The sequence below is a fragment of the Stenella coeruleoalba genome, assembly GCF_951394435.1.
Source record: "Stenella coeruleoalba genome assembly, chromosome: 7".
NCBI classification, from domain to species: Eukaryota; Metazoa; Chordata; class Mammalia; order Artiodactyla; family Delphinidae; genus Stenella; species Stenella coeruleoalba.
The window spans coordinates 43,064,254-43,087,342 of NC_137153.1; the positions used below are offsets into that span (position 1 = coordinate 43,064,254).

The window sequence follows — 23,089 nt, forward strand, 5'->3', positions numbered from 1 at the left end:
CGGCTGAGTGGGTGGGGCCCGGGGCGGCGGTAGCGGAATAGAGCCTGGCGGGAGCAGGGCTGCTCCGAGGGGCGGGGCCCGCAGGTCCGGGCGGAGCGTGGAAGTAGCCGGGCGGGGTCGCGGGGCGCCGCGCTCAGCCTCCACCGCTGGGTGGGCTACTAGCGCGGGTCTGGCGGAGCGCGGCGGCGCTCGGAGATCGCGAGGCGACCGGGAGCGGCTGGGCCCCCGGCGGCGCGCCCCTCGGCTGGGCCGGGAGCCGCGCCAGTCGGTGCCCCCAGCCGAGCGCGGTCCGCCTCCCTCCCAGCGATCAGCCGTCCGGAGTGTGGCCAGAGGGCGTGCCGGATCCACCAGGGGCGCCGCCGCCTGCGTTCGCAGGCCGCGGGTGAAGAAGAAAGCACGGCCTCGCTCGGCCCGGAGCGAAGAGGTGACCCGGAGCGAATAGGGGTCCCGGAGCGAAGAGGCGGTCGGAAGCGAAGAGGTGGCCCTAAGTGAAGAGGTGGCCCGGAGCGAGGAAATGGCGGCAGCCGGGCTCAGCGTAACCGTCACCCACAGTGAGCGCGGGCTGCGAAAAGTCTGGCGGGGGTCTGTGGGTTTGGCCACGTGCCCTCCCGAAGCGTGTGTCCTTGTGTTCTTCTGGCGTCCGGAAGCGTGGGATCTGGTTTGTGTCCGTGGGGCCGGCTTTTGTACGGATCTTTTGTTCAGCACACCTTTGCATGTGGCTGGTGTGTTTTGTCCCAGGCCATTTGTTAGATCCTCGATGTCCGTGCTTCACATCGTGGTCCTGGTTGTATGTGTTAGTGTGTGCCTGCGTAGTTATTGTGGGTCTTTGTGCCTGGCTGTTTTTAGCCATGTTGTGTATGACTGGTGTGTGGCTGGACACCTACGTGTGTGCGAGAGTCTGAACTCTTGTCTGCTTTTTGAGTGAGCCCTGGGTTCAGGCGTACACTCTGGGCACCCTTTGGGTCTGCCTACTTTTGGAGTTGACACAGAACTAGACAAAGTTCTGTGTCGAGTTCTCCAGAGAGCTGAGTCCATGAAGTTTCCTCAGGACCAATTAGGGGAGACCCCAGGGCCTCGGAATCTGGTGACCAGGATTCTAGATAATTCAGGTTTAAGTGACCTTGGGATGTCTCCTTTCTAGGCAGCTGGTTTCTACTTCACATAGAAGCAGAGTTGGTAACACCTGTCCCACTCACTACATGTGGCTGTTGAGTAGGCTTAAGGCTTGGCATGATGCACCGGCACAGGCTACCTCCTTATTGTCCACATACCCAGAAAAGAATTAGCACCTCTGCTCCGAAAAGGAATTTCTGCTGTTTGAGTTTATTCATTCGTCTATTCACTGGGCACCAACCATGTATGTGCCGAGGTGTCCCCAGTGGGAGAGACCTGGAGGAAAAACATTTCCTTGCCCATTACAGCAAAGGAGACAAAAATAGTACCTTGCCCAGTACAACACAGAGTAGAGGACAGTCAGGCCACAGGATGCAGATGGCTTGTGAAGAAAGGCACGGACTTTGAAATCAGATAGATCTGAGGTCAAGTTCTAATTCTAGAGTTGGGTCTCATTAGGCAGGTCTTAATTGGACTGAACTCATAGTTTGCTTATCTGTGAAATGGGGAATAATAGGTAGTACCTACTTCATGGGGTTGTTCTGAGAATTAAATAAGATCATGCAGGAAATGAGCCTAGTCAGCCCCTTATGCATGTTAAGTGCTTAAAATGTTAGCTGATATCACTGATATTGTTAGTTACTATAATAAAGGAAACAAAAATCCTTGAGCAGGCCTTGAAGGCTGGGTAAATAAAGTGTCAGCCTATATTGGTTTGTGTGAAAGAGTTTTCTTCAACACTTTTCTCTCTCCCCAGGCAATGAGAAGCACGATCTTCAAGTTATCCCGCAAGAAGGCTGTAGTGAACCAATTGTCCAAGACCTGGCCCAGGTTGTTGAAGAGGCCACAGGGGTCCCGCTGCCTTTTCAGAAACTCATATTTAAGGGTAGGTATTTCTCTTCCAGCTTTGAGCCCTCATTGCTAAAAGGCCTATTTAAAACCGCTTAACTTTAATAATAGAAACTCTCAGTTTCGAAACTAGGACAATTCTTATTTGCTTGTTAATTTATTCATCACTTCAACAAATATGTATTGAGGACCTACTATGCACTGGACACTTGCAAACATTTGAACAGGTATTAGAGTTGAAGTCACATGAAGGTGACCGAAATATTACCATTTTTGATGAAGCACATGGGCAGTCTTCCCTGGCCAAGTTAGATCCTCTTCCCATTGTGTTCAGATGGCACTCCCTACCACTTTTGCATAACTTGTACTGAAATTCCTATTAAATAATTGTCTTCATAGTCACTGAACATCTGATTTCTCTAATACAATAACAAACTCCACAAGGGCAGAGATGCTGCTATGTGTCCAATGCTTGGCATAGTGCTGGCACAGAGAAGGTATTGAACAAACTTACCAGGGCCTGGATGTGGCAGGCCCAGTGGATGATGCTGATTTCTGCCAGGACACACCCACTCCCATCCCCATTCTCTGGTCTTCCCATTCCCATGGGAACCCATTATTCTGGTATCTGATGAGGCTAAATGTATCCCATTTGGTGCCAGTCATAAAAAATTTAGTGATGGGAAGCATTTATATTTGTACTTCATAGTACAGCTCCTTGTCTTTTCTTTTTAAAAACGTTTCATTTTAGAATTATAAAGGCAATAGAAATCCATGTTTGAAAATAGAGGAAAGCACAAAAAAGAAAATGTTCTCCTGGATAAAACCCCTCATAACAATTCAATATATTTCCGTCCAGCCTCTTTTTGTTTGTTTGTCCTGGCATCCCAAAGTGTGGGTTCTCATTTGTGGCTTTTTTTTTTTAGTTGACAAAACTAGGATCATTTCTAGTGATCTTCTTATAACACTGGGTCATCAACATGTATTATGGCATTGAAGTTTCCTGAAAAAAATGAGCTTTGATGCCTACAAAGTCTTCTGTTGTACTGATGTATAGTTAGTCAGTCCCCTATTCCTGAATTTTGGGCTCTTTCCAGTTTCTCACTATTATGAATAATAGTTATTGTATAACAGTTTTGTGCAGGCACATGTCCAGTTATGTGTTAGGGTAAATATCTAAAATGAAGTTACTCGGTCAAGAAACCTTCTAAAAAGCTTATACCAATTCATCCTCTTCTTATTAGTGAACACACTACTTCCTGTACCCTTGCTGAAATCTGTTTTCACTGTTGTGCAATTGTTGCAACCTGACATCACTTTCTTCTTTGTTCAGGAAAATCTCTGAAAGAAATGGAGACGCCATTGTCAGCACTTGGAATACAAAATGGTTGCCGGGTCATGTTAATTGGGAAAAAGGTAAGTTGCTTTTTCCACCAGAATACCTCAGAATCAAATGACGAAGGTCTTTTATGCATGTTTCTGTTTAGAAGGCCAAGTCGGGGAGCCAAGGTTGGCACTGGTGAAGTAGCGCTCTCTAAACAAATGTAGTCTCTTTGTTCCCTGGAGTCACCAGTTCTCACACCCTCCAGCTCCTGTTGTTTAGGGCTTTCACTCTGGGAATTAGGAATGGTTATGCTGCCTCAGTAATGTGGCTTTTGTGTTGGTGGTGGAATCAGTCTGGTTAAAATAGTGCCTGAGGCAGTCCCTACTCACTTGGAGGGGGATTTGCAAGAGAGCGTTTTGTTAGAATAAACCTGTAGATTTTAAAAATAAGTACTCTGCAAACTTCAGGAGCCTCTCTTCCTTTAACCATTCTTTTTACCAAAATCTCACATAAGGATAAACCCTCTTTGGCTGGAAAGAAAGGTTCAGACTAAAGAGGTGATGGAGAAAAAGCCACTTGGTGAGAAAAGTAGGCCCTGGGGTGTTGAGAGAGGGCCATAGCCAGCCCTGCATTGTGACACAGTGGAATTGTTGGTCCTGTGAAGTTCCCTTACTTCGAGTGAGGTGGCTGATTCAGAGCGGAGAGAGGGCAGAGATTAGCAAAGTGGAGGCACGGAAAGTCTACTCCAGACTTGGAACTGCCAGGAGACTGGCACTCAGGATTTGGCCACAAAGAAGAATGTGAACAATTTAGGGTAGTGTAAAAGCAGGAAGCTGCTGGCTACCAATTAAGGTGAGAGAAGGGGAAATAATCTAGAGATTTCTTGCTCAAGGGTCAGGGAGAATGGTGATGGGCAATGAGCAGAACCCAAGGGTTGAGTTTGAAGAAGCTTTAGGACCCTCAGTTGGAGCTGTCCTGGAGTATGTGGAGCCAAGTCCAATTTAAGTCTCTTCTACCTATTTTGGGCTGTGTAACCTTAAGTTACTTTACAGTAACCTCAATTTCATCATCTGAAACAGTACCTCCTTCACTGGATTGTGGTAAGGCTTAAACAGTAATACAGGTGAAGTGCTTAGGATGAAACCTGGCATACAGGGGATGCTCAGTAAAAGTATTCATCATCATCATCATATTGAATGAGAGAGCTCAGGAATTCCATTTAAAGGAAGGGTAGAATTCCACCTGTCTCACCGTTCTGGACTCCTCACAGGCATTCACTGTAACTTGTTAACACTCCAGGCTTCAGTCCGGAATCTGTTGGTAATCAGCCCCAGGCTGAGGTTGAATCTGGCACATGGATCAGCTTTGTTCTCTGAACCCAAGCCGTCAGGGCTCTCTTGCCAGAATGTGTACCTGATACCTTCTCTCTATCTAGTCTAGAGTCTTTGTAGATAGAAAACCTTCATATATAACCCTCCAGCTTGCCTTCTAAGAAGCAACAGAGTTAAGACGATTTTTTCTAGGTCAGTGGTTTAACCCAATTGTGGTCAGATTTTTTTTTCCTGACAGAAAAAAAATTCTTGACTTCATTTTATTCTTAAACATTTTAGAACAGTCCAGAGGAAGAAGTTGAAATAAAGAAGTTGAAAGATTTGGAGAAGTCTGTGGAGAAGATAGCTGACCAACTGGAAGAGTTGAGTAAAGAGCTTACTGGAATCCAGCAGGTAACCCTCTCCGTGGACTTTGTCGTTCTGCCTTCTATGAGAATTCTCTGGAGATACAAATATGTGGTTACAAGGGCGGACTTTGTTGTCAGACTCCCTGGGTTCAGACCCTGGCTCTATCCTTTCTGTTACTGTGGGCAAGTTTGCCTTTGTCTCAGGTTCCTCATCTGTAAAAAGGGAGTAATGATGGTACCTCCCTCTTAGGGCTGTTGTGGGGATTAAATTACATAATTTGAGCCTGACATATACTAAGTGCTTTGTAAGTGTTATCAACACTGTTATTTCCAAACCCCAGCCAGCATCCATTTGTGCTCCTAGGAGAACACCTGCTGTGCTAGGATCATGTGTCTAAAATAGAATAAGTAGCTTCTCTCAGTCTAGTCAGCTATAATGTATTTGGCAAGGCAAAGAACATTGTGTGGATTCATAGAAGGTCCAAGTTGACCATGATCTTGGGGTGGGCATAGGGGTCATCCTATTCAATTCCTTATAGTATTAGAGGTGGAGTACTGAAACCAAATAAGGATGAGGAACAGCCCCAAAGCACATACTTATTTATGATCCCTTCATTTTATAACATTTATAGATGTATGTTTGTGTTTTAATTACAAAAGTAATACATGCTGATTGTACATAGCTTTTAAGAAAACATGGGCACTAATATGAAAAATAATAATTACCTGTAAGACCTCCAACTCAAAGATAATCATTACTAAAAACTGGAATCTATTTTTTCATCTTAAAAAAATTGGTATAATGTTAGGTACACTTTGTTTGTAAATTGTTCCTTTATTGGTTTAAAAAATTGAACATTTTCCCATGTCATTAAAAATGATCATATGTAACCAAATCACTTTGCTGTATACCTGAAACGAACACAGTATTGTAAATCAACTATACCTAAATAAAGAAAAAATGTTTTGACTGAAAAAAAAAAGGTCATACTTTTCAAAACTTCCATAGTATTTATTTCATCATATGAATGGATCATGGTTTACCTAACCAATTCTCTATTATTCATCACCTAATGTTACTTTACCATTATGTATAGTGCTTCCTTTTTTTTTTTAACATCTTTATTGGAGTATAATTGCTTTACAGTGGTGTGCTAGTTTCTGCTTTATAACAAAGTGAATAAGCTATACATATACCCATATCCCCGTATCTCCTCCCTCCTCTGTCTCCCTCCCACCTTCCCTACCCCACCCCTCTGGGTGGTCCAAAGCACCGAGCTGATCTCCCTGTGCTATGCGGCTGCTTCCCACTAGCTATCTATTTTACATTTGGTAGTATATATAAGTCCATGCCACTTCGTCCCAGCTTACCCTTCCCCTTCCCCATGTCCTCAAGTCCATTCTCTACATCTGCATCTTTATTCCTGTCCTGCCCCTAGGTTCTTCAGAGCCATCTTTTTTTTTTTTTTAGATTCCATATATGTATATGTTTTAGCATATGGTATTTCTTTTTCTCATTCTGACTTCACTCTGTATGACAGACTCTAGGTCCATCCAACTCACTACAAATAACTCGATTTATTTACTTTTTATGGCTGAGTAATATTCCATTGTATATATGTGCCACATCTTCTTTATCCATTCATCTGTCGATGGACACTTAGGTTGCTTCCATGTACTGGCTATTGTAAATAGAGCTGCAGTAAATACTGTGGTATATGACTCTTTTTGAATTCTGGTTTTCTCAGGGTACATGCCCAGTAGTGGGATTACTGGCTGCTATGGTAGTTCTATTTTTAGTTTTTTAAGGAACCTCCATACTGTTCTCCATAGTGGCTCTATCAATTTACCTTCCTACCAACAGTGCAAGAGGGTTCCCTTTTCTCCACACCCTCTCCAGCATTTATTGTTTGTAGATTTTTTTTTTTTTTTTTTTGCGGTACGCGGGCCTCTCACTGTTGTGGCCTCTCCCGTTGCGGAGCACAGGCTCTGGACACGCAGGCTTAGGGGCCATGGCTCACTGGCCCAGCCACTCCGCGGCATGTGGGATCTTCCCGGACCAGGTCACGAACCCGCGTCCCCTGCATCGGCAGGCGGCCTCTCAACCACTGCACCACCAGGGAAGCCCCCTCATTGTAGTTTTTCTTGTTTGTTTGTTTTTGTTTTTGTTTTTTTTGCGGTACGCGGGCCTCTCACTGTTGTGGCCTCTCCCGTTGCGGAGCACGGGCTCCAGACGCGCAGGCTCAGTGGCCATGGCTCACGGGCCCGGCCGCTCCGCGGCATGTGGGATCTTCCCGGACCGGGGCACGAACCCGTGTCCCCTGCATCGGCAGGCGGACTCTCAACCACTGCGCCACCAGGGAAGCCCCTCATTGTAGTTTTGATTTGCATTTCTCTAATGATTAGTGATGTTGAGCATCCTTTCATGTGTTTGTTGGCAATCTGTATATCTTCTTTGGAGAAATGTCTATTTAGGTCTTCTGCCCATTTTTGGATTGGGTTGTTTGTTTTTTTGATATTGAGCTACATGAGCTGCTTGTAAATTTTGGGGATCAATCCTTTGTCAGTTGCTTCATTTGCAAATATTTTCTCCCATTCTGAGGGTTGTCTTTTTGTCTTGTTTATGGTTTCCTTTGCTGTGCAAAAGCTTTTAAGTTTCATTAGGTCCCATTTGTTTATTTTTGTTTTTATTTCCATTTCGCTAGGAGGTGGGTCAAAAAGGATCTTGCTGTGATTTATGTCATAGAGTGTTCTGCCTATGTTTCCCTCTAAGAGTTTGATAGTGTCTGGCCTTACATTTAGGTCTTTAATCCATTTGAGTTTATTTTTGTGTATGGTGTTAGGGAGTGTTCTAATTTCATTCTTTTACATGTACCTGTCCAGTTTTCCCAGCGCCACTTATTGAAGAGGCTGTCTTTTCTCCATTGTATATTCTTGCCTCCTTTATCAAAGATAAGGTAACCATACGTGCATGGGTTTATCTCTGGGCTTTCTATCCTGTTCCATTGATCTGTATTTCTGTTTTTGTGCCAGTACCATACTGTCTTGATTACTGTAGCTTTGTAGTATAGTCTGAAGTCCGGGAGCCTGATTCCTCCAGCTCGTTTTTCTTTCTCAAGATTGCTTTGGCTATTCGGGGTCTTTTGTGTTTCCATACAAATTGTGAAACTTTTTGTTTTAGTTCTGTGAAAAGTGCCGTTGGTAGTTTGATAGGGATTGCGTTGAATCTGTAGATTGCTTTGGGTAGTATAGTCATTTTCACAATATTGATTCTTCCAATCCAAGAACATGGTATATCTCTCCATCTCTTCATATCATCTCTAATTTATTTCATCAGTGTCTTATAGTTTTCTGCATACAGGTCTTTTGTCTCCTTAGGTAGGTTTATTCTTAGGTATTTTATTCTTTTTGGTGCAATGGTAAATGGGCGGTTTTCCTTAATTTCTCTTTCACATTTTTCATCATTAGTGTGTAGGAATGCAAGAGATTTCTGTGCATTAATTTTGTATCCTGCTACTTTACCAAATTCATTGATTATCTCTAGCAGTTTTCTGGTAGCATCTTTAGGATTTTCTACGTACGGTATCATGTCATCTCCAAACAGTGACAGCTTTACTTCTTCCTTTGCAATTTGGATTCCTTTTATTTCCTTTTCTTCTCTCATTACTGTGGCTAAAACTTCCAAAATTATGTTGAAGAAAGGTGGTGAGAGTGGGCCACCTTGTCTTGTTCCTGATCTTAGCGAAAATGGTTTCAGTTTTTCACCATTGAGAACGATGTTGGTTGTGGGTTTGTCATATATGGCCTTTATTATGTTGAGGTAAGTTCCCTCTATGCCTTCTTTCTGGAGGGTTTTTATCATAAATGGGTGTTGAAGTTTGTGAAAAGCTTTTTCTTCATCTATTGAGATGATCATATGGTTTTTATCCTTCAATTTGTTAATATGGTATATCACATTAATTGATTTGTGTATATTGAAGAATCCTTGCATTCCTGGGATAAACCCCACTTGATCATGGTGTATGATCCTTTTAATGTGTTATTGGATTTTGTTTGCTAGTATTTTGTTGAGGATTTTTGCATCTATGTTCATCAGTGATATTGGCCTGTAGTTTTCTTTCTTTGTGACATCTTTGTCTCATTTTGGTATCAGGGTGATGGGGGCCTTGTAGAATGAGTTTCCGAGTGTTCCTCCCTCTGCTATATTTTGGAAGAGTTTGAGAAGCACAGGTGTTAGCTTTTCTCTAAATGTTTGATAGAATTCACCTGTGAAGCCATCTGGTCCTGGGCTTTTGTTTGTTGGAAGATTTTTAATCACAGTCTCAATTTCAGTGCTTGTGAATGGTCTGTTTATATTTCCTATTTCTTCCTGGATCAGTCTCAGAAGGTTGTGCTTTTCTAAGAATTTGGCCATTTCTTCCAGGTTGTCCATTTTATTGGCATAGAGTTGCTTGTAGTAATCTCTCATGATCCTTTGTATTTCTGCAGTGTCAGTTGTTACTTCTCCCTTTTCATTTCTAATCTATTGATTTGAGTCTTCTCCCTTTTGTTCTTGTTGAGTCTGGCTAATGGTTTATCAATTTTGTTTATCTTCTCAAAGAACCAGCTTTTAGTTTTATTGATGTTTGCCATTGTTTCCTTCATTTCTTTTTCATTTATTTCTGTTGTGATCTTTATGATTTCTTTCCTTCTGCTAACTTGGGAGTTTTTTCGTTCTTCTTTCTCTAATTACTTTAGGTGTAAGGTTAGGTTGTTTATTTGAGATGTTTCTTTTTTCTTGAGGTAGGATTGTATTGCTGTAAACTTCCCCCTTAGAACTGCTTTTGCTGCATTCCATAGGTTTGGGATAGTCGTGTTTTCATTGTCATTTGTTTCTAGGTATTTTTTGATTTCCTCTTTGATTTCTTCAGTGATCTCTTGGTTATTAAGTAGTGTATTGTTTAGTCTCCATATGCTTGTATTTTTTACAGATTTTTTTTCCTGTAATTGTTATCTAGTCTCATAGCTTTGTGGTTGGAAAAGACACTTGATACGATTTCAATTTTCTTAAATTTACCAAGGCTTGATTTGTGACCCAAGATATGATCTATACTGGAGAATGTTCCATGAGCACTTGAGAAGAAAGTGTATTCTTTTGTTTTTGGATGGAATGTCCTATAAATATCAATTAAGTCCATCTTGTTTAATGTATCATCTAAAGCTTGTGTTTCCTTATTTGTTTTCTGTTTGGATGATCTGTCCATTGGTGAAAGTGGGTGTGGAAGTCCCCTACTGTGATTGTGTTGCTGTCAATTTCCCCTTTCATGGCTGTTAGCATTTGCCTTATGTACTGAGGTGCTCCTATGTTGGGTGCATAAATATTTACAATTGTTATATCTTCTTCTTGGATTGATCCCTTGATCATTATGTAGTGTCCTTGTCTCCTATAATAGTCTTTATTTTAACGTCTGTTTTATCTGATATGAGACTTGCTACTCCAGCTTTCTTTTGATTTTCATTTGCATGGAATATCATTTTCCATCCCCTTACTTTCAGTCTGTATGTGTCCCTAGGTCTGAAGTGGGTCTCTTGTAGACAGCATATATATGGGTCTTGTTTTTGTATCCATTCAGCCAGTCTGTGTCTTTTGGTTGGAGCATTTAATCCATTTACATTTAAGGTAATTATCGATATGTTTGTTCCTATTACCATTTTCTTAATTGTTTTGGGTTTGTTATTGTAGGTCTTTTCCTTCTCTTGTGTTTCCTGCTTAGAGAAGTTCCTTTAGCATTTGTTGTAAACCTGGTTTGGTGGTGCTGAATTCTCTTAGCTTTTGCTTGTCTGTAAAGGTTTTAATTTCTCCATCAAATCTGAATGAGATCCTTCCTGGGTAGAGCAATCTTGGTTGTAGGTTTTTCCCTTTCATCACTTTAAATATGTCCTGCCATTCCCTTCTAGTTTGCAGAGTTTCTGCTGAAAGATCAGCTGTTAACCTTATGGGGATTCCCTTGTATGTTATTTGTTGTTTTTCCCTGCTTTTAATAGTTTTCCTTTGTGTTTAATTTTGGTAGTTTGATTAATGTGTGTCTTGGCATGTTTCTCCTTGGGTTTATTCTGTATGGGACTCTTTGCACTTCCTGGACTTGACTATTTCCTTTCCCGTATTAGGGAAGTTTTCAACTATAATCTCTTCAAATATTTTTTCAGTCCCTTTCTTTTTCTCTTCTTCTTCTCGGACCCCTATAATTCGAATGTTGGTGCGTTTTTTTTTTTAATTAATTTATTTTTTTATGTTTGGCTGTGTTGTGTGTTCGTTGCTGTGCGCGGGCTTTCTCTAGTTGCTGCGAGCGGGAGCTACTCTTCGTTGCAGTGCGTAGGATTCTTATGGCAGTGGCTTCTCTTGCTGCAGAGCACTGGCTCTAGGCGCACGGGCTTCAGTAGTTGTGGCACACAGGCTCAGCAGTCGTGGCTTGTGGGCTCTAGAGCACAGGCTCAGTAGTTGTGGCACACAGGCATAGTTGCTCCATGGCATGTGGGATCTTCCCCAACTAGGGCTCGAACCCATGACCCCTGCACTGGCAGGCAGATTCTTAACCACTGCGCCATCAGGGAAGCCCTGTTGGTGCATTTAATATTGTCCCAGTGGTCTCTAAGCCTGTCCTCAGTTCTTTTTTTTCCTTTCTTTTTTGTGGTACGCGGGCCCCTCTCACTGTTGTGGCCTCTCCCGTTGCGGAGCACACGCTCCGTTCGCGCAGGCTTAGCAGCCATGGCTCACAGGCCCAGCCGCTCCGTGGCACGTGGGGTCTTCCCAGACCGGGGCACGAACCAGTGCCCGCTGCATCGGCAGGTGGACTCTCAACCACTGTGCCACCAGGGAAGCCCTGTCCTCAATTCTTTTCATTCTTTTTTCTTTATTCTGCTCTGAGGTAGTTATTTCCACTATTTTATCTTCCAGGTCACTTATCCATTCTTCTGCCTCAGTTATTCTGCTATTGATTCCTTCTAGAGAATCTTAAATTTCATTTATTGTGTTGTTCATCATTGTTTGTTTGCTGTTTAGGTCTTCTAGTCCTTGTTAAACGTTTCTTGTATTTTCTCCATCCTATTCCCAAGATTTTGGATCATCTTTACTATCATTTCTCTGAATTCTTTTTCAGGTAGACTGCCTATTTCCTCTTCATTTGTTTGGTCTGATGGTTTTTTACCTTGCTCCTTCATCTGCTGTGTGTTTCTTTGTCTTCTCATTTTGCTTAACTTACTGTGTTTGGGGTCTCCTTTTCGCAGGCTTCAGGTTCATAGTTCCCGCTGTTTTTGGTGTCTGCCCCCAGTGGCTAAGGTTGGTTCAGTGGGTTGTGTGGGCTTACTGGTGGAGGGGACTAGTGCCTGTGTTCTAGTGGACGAGGCTGGATCTTGTCTTTCTGGTGGGCAAGACCGTGTTTTGGGGTGTCTGTGACCTTATTATGATTTTATGCAGACTCTCTGCTAATGGATGGGGTTGTGTTCCTGTCTTGCTAGTTGTTTGGCATAGGGTGTTCAGCACTGTAGCTTGCTGGTCATTGAGCGGAGTTGGGTCTTAGTGTTGAGATGGAGATCTCTGGGAAAGCTTTCACCATTTGATATTACAAGGAGCCGGGAGGTCTCTGGTGCACCAGTGTCCTGAACTTGGCTCTCCCACCTCAGAGGCAGAGGCCTGACACCCGACCGGAGCACCAAGACCCTGTCAGCCACATGGCTCAGAAGAAAAGGGAGAAAAAAAGAAAGAAAGGAAGGAAAGAAAAGAAAGTTATTAAAATAAAAAATAATTATTAAAAATTAAAAAATAGTAAAAAAAAAAAAAGAGAGAGAGAAGAAAGAAGGAAAGAAAGAAAGAAGAGAGCAACCAAACCAAAAAACAAATCCACCAGTGATAACAAGCGCTAAAAACTATACAAAAAAAAAAATGGACAGCTAGAACCCTAGGACAAATGGTAAAAGCAAAGCTATACAGACAAAATCACACACAGAAGCATACACATACACACTCACAAAAAGAGAAAAAGGAAAAAAAATATGTATATATTTTAAAAAAAGAAAAAAAAAGGAAGAAGAAAGCAACCAAATCAATAAACAAATCTACCAATGATAATAAACTCTAAATACTAAACTAAGATAAACATAAAACCAGGAACAAATTAAATGCAGACAGCAAACCCCAAGTCTACAGTTGCTCCCAAAGTCGACCGCCTCAGTTTGGGATGATTCGTTGTCTATTCAGGTATTCCACAGATGCAGGGTCATGAGGTTGATTGTGGAGATTTAGTCCACTGCTCCTGAGGCTGCTGGGAGAGATTTCCCTTTCTCTTCTTTGTTCGCACAGCTCCTGGGGTTCAGCTTTGGATTTGGCCCCGCCTCTGCGTGTAGGTCGCTGGAGGGCGTCTGTTCTTCGCTCAGACAGGACAGGGTTAAAGGAGAAGCTGATTAGTGGGCTCTCGCTCACTCAGGACGGGGGGAGGGAGGGGTACGGATGCGGGGCGAGCCTGCGGCGTCAGAGGCCAGAGTGATGTTGCACCAGCCTGAGGCGCGCTGTGCGTTCTCCCGGGGAAGTTGTCCCTGGATCCCGGGACCCTGGCAGTGGCGGGCGGCACAGGCTCCCCGGAAGGGAGGTGTGGATAGTGACCTGTGCTTGCACACAGGCTTCTTGGTGGCTGCAGCAGTAGCTTTAGTGTTTCATGCCCATCTCTGGGGTGCGCGCTGATAGCCGCGGCTCACGCCTGTCTCTGGAGCTCGTTTACGCGGTGCTCTGAATCCCCTCTCCTTGCGCACCCCCGAAACAACGGTCTCCTTACTCTTAGGCATGTCCAGACTTTTCCCGGACTCCCTCCCGGCTAGCTGTGGCGCACTAGCCCCCTTCAGGCTGTGTTCACGCAGCCAACCCCAGTCCTCTCCTTGGGATCTGACCTCCGAAGCCCAAGCCTCAGCTCCCAGCCTCCGCCCACCCTGGAGGGTGAGCAGACAAGCCTCTCGGGCTGGTGAGTGCTGGTCAGCACGGATCCTCTATGCAGAAATCTCTCCGCTTTGCCCTCTGCACCCCTGTTGCTGCGCTCTCCTCCGTGGCTCTGAAGCTTCCCCTCCCCACCATCCCCCATCTCCGCCAGTGAAGGGGCTTCCTAGTGTGTGGAAACCTTTCCTCCTTCACAGCTCCCTCCCACTGGTGCAGGTCCCGTCCCTATTCTTTTGTCTCTGTTTTTTCTTTTTTCTTTTGCCCTACCCAGGTACGTGGGGAGTTTCTTGCCTTTTGGGAAGTCTGAGGTCTTCTGCCAGCGTTCAGTAGGTGTTCTGTAGGAGTTGTTCCACATGTAGATGTATTTCTGATGTATTTGTGATCTCCACGTCTTACTCCTCCGCCATCTTGAAGCCATAATGCTTCTTTGAACGTCCTCGGACATAAATCTTTTTTGACCATTTCCGATTTTTTTGGTAGGATAAATTCTTTAAGTTGGAATTGCCAGCTAATATATACTACATGTTGTCAAATCTGCATCTGTAGCCTATGGCTTTTATTTCCTCAGAGATACCTGCTGTCCACCTGTTGTCACCAGCTAACTGGTCATTAGGCCAAGCATTGTGAATAAACAGAGAGACAATTTAATAAAAATAATGTAAGTGCTGCCATTTGTTAGCATACATACATCTGTGTCAGGAATTCTATTAAAGGTCTACATTATTTCTCTTTATCCTCATGGTAACCCTCTGGGGTGTGGGTATCATGATCTCCATTTTAAAGATGAGAACACCGAGGCACAGATAGGTAAAGAACTTGCTCAAGGTCACAAGCCAGTACCGTGCAGTCAGAGTTGAAGCCCAGGCCTATCAAACTCTAAACCCTGTGCTCTTAATGTCTGCTTCTCGTGTGCAGGTATACACTAGTGACTGGGGGCTTCACCAGAGCCAGGCCTCCACAGGCATTTGTGACCCCAGTGGACCGTGTAAGATAGACCATGTAATGGCCTGCAGCCTACTACAGTGCTTGGGGTGGCCCAGGGCCAGCTTTTCTGTTTTTCCTAAGAGGTGAAGTTGCAGGCCTGAGGTCTGGCCCAGCCTGTTGGGGAATGTGGACTCAGGGTGTGGCTGCTTCATCAGTGCCTTGGCTTGGAGTTTTCCATCAGCCTCAAGGAACCTTTGCAATAATGCATCATTCCTCCACAGGGTTTTCTGGCCAAGGATTTGCAAGCTGAAGCTCTCTGCAAACTCGACAGGAGAGTAATAGCCACAGTCGGGCAGTTTATGAAGATCTTGGAAGAGATTGACACACTAGTAAGTAAATATTCAGCTGAGAAGAACTAGTTTCCTTTGACTATTTTTCAGTCAGATTCACTCTTTCAGTATCGCACTCACTGCCTGAGGGTATTGAGCACCTATTGCGTACCAGACACTGCTAGGTCTTTGGTGAATACACAGAAAGGTAAGATGGTTCCTGATTTCTCCTGTCCCACCAACATAGGGCTTTTGTCATATTATTTATGTATTTATTTATTTATTTTGGCCACGGCATGTGGGATCTTAGTTCCCCGATCAGGGATTGAAGCCATGCCCCTGCATTGGGAGTGCAGAATCTTAACCACTGGACTGCCAGGGAAGTCCCTGTTATTTTTATTTATGTATGCCAGTAGCATCTAATCCTCAGGAAGCTGGGATGGTCCATGATCTCATGGTTAGAGAAACACAGGGCTTAACTTTTGTAACACATGTGTCTGACATTTCACTGAGCTCATTAACTGTACAGAATTCAGTCACACCCAGCTCCTGTGAGGCTGTTGGGAATCATCGATGCCACGCTCCCTCTTAGAGATGACACAGTAATGATATCTCTAGCCTAAACTACTCTGCTTGGGATTCTTGGGGGGAGGTGATAAAGAAGAAGCAAAAAAGCACTGTGCTTTTCCTGCCACCCTGAGCTCATGGTCCAGCCAGGGCACGATATCCATGTACAGGAAACAGTGAGAGGACAAAGTCCATGTTATAGATCTATGGCCCCAACACCAAGAACAAAGGGAACTTGTATAGGGGTGAGAGCCATGGGAAGGGCCATGTAGGGTACAGATCCAGGGAAGTGATTCCTGAAAATGCATGTCATTCACATTAGTGACCTGTGGCCTGTTCGGTATACTGTAGGTATTTCTGACGTGTTATGTCATTTTCACTGAGGATTATTTATACGTCAACTTATTCTTCCATAGGTTCTGCCAGAAAATTTCAAAGACAGTCGAATGAAAAGGAAGGGTTTGGTGAAAAAGATTCAGGTGAGTTGTGTGGTAGGGCATCACAAAGTGTAATGTGTTGGTGCATGTATCTGTTCAAAGTAGGGTAGAGTACAAGTGTGGTGTGGGCTCTCTTTGGTTGTTACATCTCAGCATGAACCCAGAACCTAAGAGAAGCGCTCCTTTCATGTCCCTGTAATTAAATTTGGATTTAAACTAATTGAGAAGGAAGATGGCTGGAGAGCAGATAGGGCTGACATGTTATACTGATCCGATGGACAGGACCCCCTGAAATCGTGCAGTTGCAGTGGCCTGGCTTCCTGTCCTCAGCACCCTTTGGGGGTTGTTGGCATAGAGCACTGTCAGAAGCCCTGGTCCTGTGCTTCCTCTACCTCCCCCTCCTTCCTCTGGAGCCCAGGCCATCTCCATCCCTGCACACCTGTTTCAGCCTGAGTCAGTCGCCCAGGGGTTCCCCAGAGTGGCTGGGCAAAGAGCCTTTTGCAGGTGGGGCTGGCAGGGGTGCCTGGCCCCGAGTGGGCCCTTACTGCTCTGCATTTACCTTGTAGGCGTTCCTAGCTGCATGTGATACAGTGGAGCAGAGCATCTGCCAGGAGATGGAGCGACTGCAGGCCACTAACTTGGCCTTGGCTGACTGAGGTGAGGTGGAGAAGGTTGCGCTGCCTTGAAGAACAGCTCCACCAGCTCTGCACTCTCTGGAACAGAAGTTACATGCTTTTCCTGGGGCTGCTGGGGACAACTGGCTGTTTGCAAGTTTTCCTTCTCTTATACCTGCTCTCAGTGAACACTTGTCTGTGCAATCTTAGCGCACCTGTCAGTTTCTCATTCCGTCTGTGTATATCTGTGCTGTCCAGCAGCCCACCTTGTCTGGAGAGGGCCTCCTCTGCCCAAGTGTTCCCAGCTTTTTTGACCTTTGGATGCTTTCTTTGGGCTGGTGAGAGCTCTCATTTGTCCTGGGGTAGTTCTGGGTTTATCAGCTATCCTGTCTTCAGATACATGAGGCCTTTTTGCCCTTATGATCCCATAGTCCCATCTGTGTAAACCAGAATCACCAGGAGGCTACATCTGGTCAGGAATGTTAGGAATGGCTGAGAACAGGTGTTTGGCACACAGGTAGTCCAAGTATCTCTCATTGTGACCTAATTCTGGAACAGCTGGCTGGGTTGTGGGTTCATAGACCCTGTCTTCACCCCCCAGTGACCCTGACCAGTCACAGGCCGTGAGGTCTCGGGGCCGCTCCTGGACTGGGGCCTGTGGTTGATCCATGGGCTTCCTTGTCCCCAAGCAGATCTCTAGGAGGTTACAGCCCAGAGTTGACTAAGTCTCTGCTCGAAACCGGGTCACAACCATGGCTTAGGAGGGGCAGAGAAGAGAGACAGAGTGAATAATAAAGCAGGCAGGTAGTGAGGGCCACCATAAACTTCTCAGGAGTTCCTTCAAAGGCATTTCTGTTAACCGTACCCTTCTGAGATCTACATGTCCTTCGAGTTCTTCGAGGCTGTTTTTGTCTGTTTTGTGGCCTTTTTCCCCTTCATTGTTATTTAAAAAATAAAACAGTTTATATATACGTCAGCAAGCAGAAGAGTGTTTAGACTTTTTTTTCCTTTTGGTAGATGAAGTATGGGAAGCAAAAGCCTTCTGAGGTTCTAGTCTAGTTATGTTATAAAGTTGAGAGTGGCCCTGTGTGCTGGAATGCTTAAACAGGTCAGCGGCCATCACCCCATTTTTTCACACAGTGCCCAGGAGACAGGCTTCCAACAGGCCACTCTGAGGTCAACCTTCTTTGGCAGAGAGGGAGTCTGTGAAGTCCCAGGCATTTAGGGCTGCATGGGTGGGACTAGGACAAGGTGGTGGTTAGGGGTGGACAAATGGACGAGGCTTGGGGCCCGGCCCGCCCACCCCCAGCTTTAATCAGAGCAGTCCAGTATTTCTCTGTTTCTAGGTAGTAGCTGTGTGGCCTTGAGCCCCAGCACGTTCCTGTGTGCCAGATACCACTCTAAGTTCTTGAGGTGTATTGGTCATTTAATCCTTACACAATCTAGGAGGTAGACAGATACTATCCCTGTTTTATAGATGAGCTCAGGTAATTTGCTCACAATCACGGAGTAAGTGACAAAGCCAGGACACAAACTGGGTAGCTTGAGTCCGAGCCTAAGGCCTTAATCTCTGCCAGTTTGCCTCCCAACTAACATGGGGTTGCTCACACCCTCTCATTTTCTCTTTTTCTTCTATTTATCTCCCATGTTGGCCTCTGCAGCTCCCCTCTGGCCCTCTCCAGTTCATTCTCCACAGAGCAGCTGAGTGATCATGAAGTACACAAATTACCATGTCAGTCCCCTGCTTAAAAACCCCAGAGGCCAAGGTCCGTACCCTGCTCCCTTCTCATCTCGGGCCACTCTCCTGTTTGTTCTCTGCTGTCAGCCACTCTGGTCTAGTTCAGGCCCTCAGGTGCTCTGTGCCCTCTCCTGCCCTGGGGTCTTTGCAGATGCTGTTCCTCTGCTTGGACAGCTCCACACCATCCTTCCCCTTCCCCTACCCCTGTCCTAGGCGACTCCTGTTCATGCTTCAGAACGTAAATGTCTCTTCATGGAGAAACCTCACCTACTACTGTCTGAGAACATCAAGCCTCCAGGTGATATCCTCTCACAGTTTGTCATGACTTTTTACGATAAACAGCGTTTATCATGGTCTATGATGATTTATTTGTGGGATTATTTGATTAATATTTGCCTTTATGCTAGACTGTGAGTTCCTTGGGTTAAGGAGCTTCTTTGTCTTGTTAACAGTGTATTTCAAGCATATTGTCTGGTTTTATATTAGATGCTCAATAAATATTTGGAGAATGAATGAATGTTGACCGCACACATTAATAGTGAAATTTCCACTGCTGCACTCACCCACTGAAGCTCCGTCAGCACTGGGATTTATAGCATCTGCTAGCCACTGTCTTATTTAAGGGTGGGCTGCCCAGCACATGTGCAGGGTAGTAACACGGCCCACTCACATAGATCTGCACATCTACAGGGCATCTCTGCCTATGAACAGGGAAAGAGTACACCTCAGTTGCCCACTTGCGCATAACATGATCAGTCCTGCCGCAGGGGAACAAATGGGGCTCTGTGATCCCACAAACATCCTTCAGCCTCACAGAGTTGGAAGAATTCTCCCACACATTTTGTGTTCAGTCAATTATTTCTGCTTATCCTTCGAGGCACAGCTTAAAGTTTATCCCCTCAGGCTTCCCTTGTGGCGCAGTGGTTGAGAGTCCGCCTGCCGATGCAGGGGATATAGGTTTGTGCCCTGGTCCGGGAAGATCCCACATGCCACAGAGCGGCTGGGCCTGTGAGCCATGGCCGCTGAGCCTGCGTGTCCGGAGCCTGTGCTCTGCAATGGGAGAGGCCACAACAGTGAGAGGCCCGCATACCGCAAAAAAAAAAAAAAAAAAAAAAAAAGTTTATCCCCTCTGAGAAGCCCTTCTTCACCTGGTAGTCAGGACTCTTAGTTGAAAACACCACAAACCTATTCCAGAGAGATTGTTGAAATAGAAAATTTGTTGGTAGGATGTTATCTCATGTAACTTTGGGAAGTTCAAGGGCAGTTGGGCTCCAGGAATACAAATGCTGCCTGAAATTTCTGTCTGTATCTCATTGCATGTCACTACCAGAGAGGAACTGCCTCTGTTTCCTTCTTTCTTTTTTCTTTTCTTTCTTTCTTTCTTTCTCTCTCTCTCTCTCTCTCTCCCCCTCTCTCCCTCTCCCCCTCCCCCTCCCCCTCTCCCTCTCCCTCTCTCTCTTTCTTTCTTTCTTTCTTTCTTTCTTTTCTTTATTGGAGTATAATTGTTTTACATTGGTGTGTGTTTTCTTATTTCTGATTTGAAAAATCTGGAGAATAATCTTCTGGCCAATCAGCAGTGGCCATGCCAGCAGGGTCACATGCCATAGACAGGCCTTTGGGGCCCACACTTACATTTCAGGGTGGTTCCCAGAGACAGGGCCACAGTTTCCATATCTGTAAAGTAGGGAATTAGGTCTTTCTTTCTGTGTGGTGTTCTGGCACATTGCTCAGGCTTAACCTTTGTGATTCCTCATCATGTGAGTGGAAGCCTGGGAGGGGAGGGTCACTGAGGAGAAGCTTGGCTGAGCTCTGCCACTTGGGTCTAAGAGGGGCTTCCCACTTAGGGCAGAGACTTAGATGTCACCAATATCCACTCTTCCTACACTAAGTGAACTACTAATTTGCAGCTTAATACGTGGCCAACCAGATAAAATAATATTTCCCAGTCTTTTTGCACTAGCATGGCCAAGAGACTACATTTTAGCCAATGGGTTGTGTGTACATCTTAGGGAAGCATCGTCAGATGCAGTAGAGTGCCCCTTCCCCGTCTCTGTGGGCTGAGTGTAGACATGATGGTTGGAATTGAAGCGGCTATTCGGACATTGGGGTGGAAACTGATAAGGATAGCAGAGTATAATATAAAAGGAACATGAAGTTAGCATACTACATACGTCTGTGTGTGAGAGAAATTAACTTCTATCTGTTTAAGCCACTGTTATTTTGGCTTTTTGGTCTCTCACAGCCAGACTTAATCCTATACCAACCCTATGCAGGTGGGAAACAAGTTTCTATTGTCAATAGCCATAGAAGGGCCTTACAGGTGACCTCTCAGTCCCTGCTACCTGCAGACCTATCAGCAACAATTCCTGCCCAGGTTCCCATTTCAGTGGTCCAGGGAATGCTGGTTCCTGTCCTCCCTGCTCCCACTTTCCTCCCAGTGTGTGTTTTCCCACCGAGCATTTCCTGCTCCAGCTGCCTGCCCTGGAGCAGGAATCTGAGTCTGTGTGACCCTGCTGCCGCCTGCCAGGCCCCTCTCCACACTCTTCTGCCCACCACCTCCACCACTACCAAAAGGCTCCTCCTGTAAGCTTTGGCCAAGAGCGGGTATCTGACATATACCACAGGCTGGGATCTCTGTCTATGGTGGGATTTCCCAATGCTACGTGTCCCTGTGGGCCACTGTGTGAGTGCCTGTGAGCTGTGTGTGTCCAATGTCAACATATTTAACAACCAGTCAGAATGGACGTTGACCAAAAGAGAAGAGCAGGGTCTGGACATGATCCTGCTGTGGTGGCCAGGGTGCAGGGGGACACTTAAGGGCTTGGGGCAGCACCTGTTGTCAACAATTATAGACCTGGTTCAGTATTGTAATAAGCAGTCAGATGTATGATGAATACCACCTGAATATCAGCCATGATAGTGTCGACATGTGGCGGGGGCGGTCTGTGTGTGTGTGTGTGTGAGTGAGATTTGGGGTGCTGGTACAGCCCAGGGAGAAAACTATGAGGGGTGTGGGACCCTCCCAAAGGCTGTTCGAGGCTGGGCCTTGCAGTGGCAGAGGGTACGGATTTCACTTAGGTTCTTGACCTCAGTGACAGGCCAGGCTGGGGCACACAGGAGCACTGCATAGAGCCCTGGGGACAGGGACTGACTCTCAGAGTCGTGACCCCCTCGAGAAGGCAGAAGATGCCTGGGACCTCTAGGGGAACATGTGACAGGGTTGAGGAGCATCAGAGTGATGGAGAGGACATCAGATTCAGAGTAGGGAGGACAGCAAAATTCCCCCCTATGCCAGCCTCCTCCCCAGGATCCCCAGAGACACTGACCTGCTTGGCCAGGTTGTGCTGAATCTTTTATTTCATGTCACATCCTCTCCATGCCCACCACGGTTCTCCAGCCTGAAGCTTCATGGCTCAAGGGGCTCCTGTGGGGTTAGCATTTGCCATCGTTCATGATCTGGATGTCCTGTCTTTTTTCTAGGATCACAGCAGACAAGGATGAGGCCACCTCCTCAGGAACAGTAATGTACCCTTCAGGAACCCTGGCCCAGTCCAGACCCCCTGCTGAGCTCTGCCCACCCACCCAGTGTACAGTGCGGGGGAGGTCCCAGGGCTCCCTGGGCATATCCTTCTACAGCTTTTCCCTCTGTACACCCTCCCCTGGGGCGGTTTCAGCTTCCTGGGCTTTCAACCACCTCTGCATGCTGTTGGCCACAAATCTGTCTCTGGCCTGGACCTCTGTCTTAGACTCCAGGCCTGTTCATGTGATTGTCCATTGTACATCGCCGCTGGGTTGTCCCAGAGGCTCCACTGTCCACGAACATCATCACCTCACAAACCTGCCACGCACACCCTGCCCCCTGCCACATGACACCACCAGCCACCCAAGCCTACAAGTTAGAAACCAGCATGTTGCTCTTGCTTCCTTCCTGCCTGTCAACCCCTCACATCCAATCTCACAGCTTGTCGATTCTACTCCCAATGTAACCATGAGCCTTTAATTATCATGATTGTTTTCCAAGTTAGGACACTGTCCATCTGTCTAGAGTATTGCAGCTTCCAAAGACTTTCTTCTCTTCTGTGTTCTCACTTAGCTCTGGCCGGCTCAAGGTCTTATGAATGAAGAAATGAGACCAAACAGGAGATCCGATGTACCAAGGTCATATTCCGGCCCTGCTTGCTCTAGACTCATTTCTTGCCTCTCCCCCATTCTCCTTTAAATGAGAATGTCCTCCACCATACCCACCTTCTTATATTTCCTCAAATATAAACTTTCTTTCCCTTCTAGATCTTTCCAAACTCATTTCTCTACTTGGAATTACCTTCCCTTGTTTCTTCTTTTTCCTACCTAGTTTCTACTTATCCCTCAGGGCTGAGCTGAGGTGTCGCCTCCCCTGGGAAGTCTTCCCTGCCTTGTCCTTGCCTGGTACCCACAGTACCCTGTGCGCCCCCATCTGGGCCTTTAGCATTCTGTGCTGCTGTTGGCTGACCTTCAGCTTGGCTTCCCCCTTAGACTGACTGTTTGCCCCAGGAGCCGGTAATGCTGTCTAGCTTATTA

At 45.6% G+C, this 23,089-nt stretch overlaps 1 protein-coding gene and 1 long non-coding RNA gene across 4 annotated transcripts in view; one reads left to right on the forward strand and one right to left on the reverse strand.

Annotated features, from left to right (window-relative positions):
• The first annotated feature begins 62 nt into the window (after positions 1-62).
• Positions 63-23,070, forward strand: BAG1 (BAG cochaperone 1). Of its 3 annotated transcripts, XM_079926660.1 has the most exons (9): positions 63-551; positions 1,871-1,999; positions 3,296-3,378; positions 4,897-5,010; positions 15,129-15,236; positions 16,160-16,222; positions 16,747-16,837; positions 22,013-22,052; positions 22,626-23,060. In XM_079926660.1, exons 1-7 carry the CDS (start codon positions 515-517, stop codon positions 16,834-16,836), a joined length of 624 nt encoding a protein of 207 aa, XP_079782786.1. In that variant the 5' UTR covers positions 63-514; the 3' UTR covers position 16,837; positions 22,013-22,052; positions 22,626-23,060. The 3 variants fall into 3 exon arrangements, with proteins under 3 accessions (XP_079782786.1, XP_079782785.1, XP_079782784.1); XM_079926659.1 differs by having other exon boundaries at positions 22,013-23,070; XM_079926658.1 differs by lacking the exons at positions 22,013-22,052; positions 22,626-23,060 and adding an exon at positions 18,746-19,045.
• Positions 19,169-23,089, reverse strand: part of LOC307188994 — a 42,448-nt gene continuing 38,527 nt past the window's right edge. Inside the window, exons 7-8 of the long non-coding RNA XR_013829091.1 lie at positions 21,859-22,008; positions 19,169-19,582 (exon numbers count right to left, since the gene is read on the reverse strand). This is a non-coding gene — a long non-coding RNA (uncharacterized lncRNA). The remainder of the gene's footprint in view (positions 19,583-21,858; positions 22,009-23,089) is intronic.

Bases quoted from the DNA above. Each gene is read 5' to 3' on its own strand.
- BAG1 (XM_079926659.1), top strand. From the start codon at position 515: ATGGCGGCAGCCGGGCTCAGCGTAACCGTCACCCACA. The intron at 2,000-3,295 runs GTAGGTATTTCT...TTCTTTGTTCAG, and splicing joins TCAGAAACTCATATTTAAGG to GAAAATCTCTGAAAGAAATG. The intron at 3,379-4,896 runs GTAAGTTGCTTT...TAAACATTTTAG, and splicing joins TCATGTTAATTGGGAAAAAG to AACAGTCCAGAGGAAGAAGT.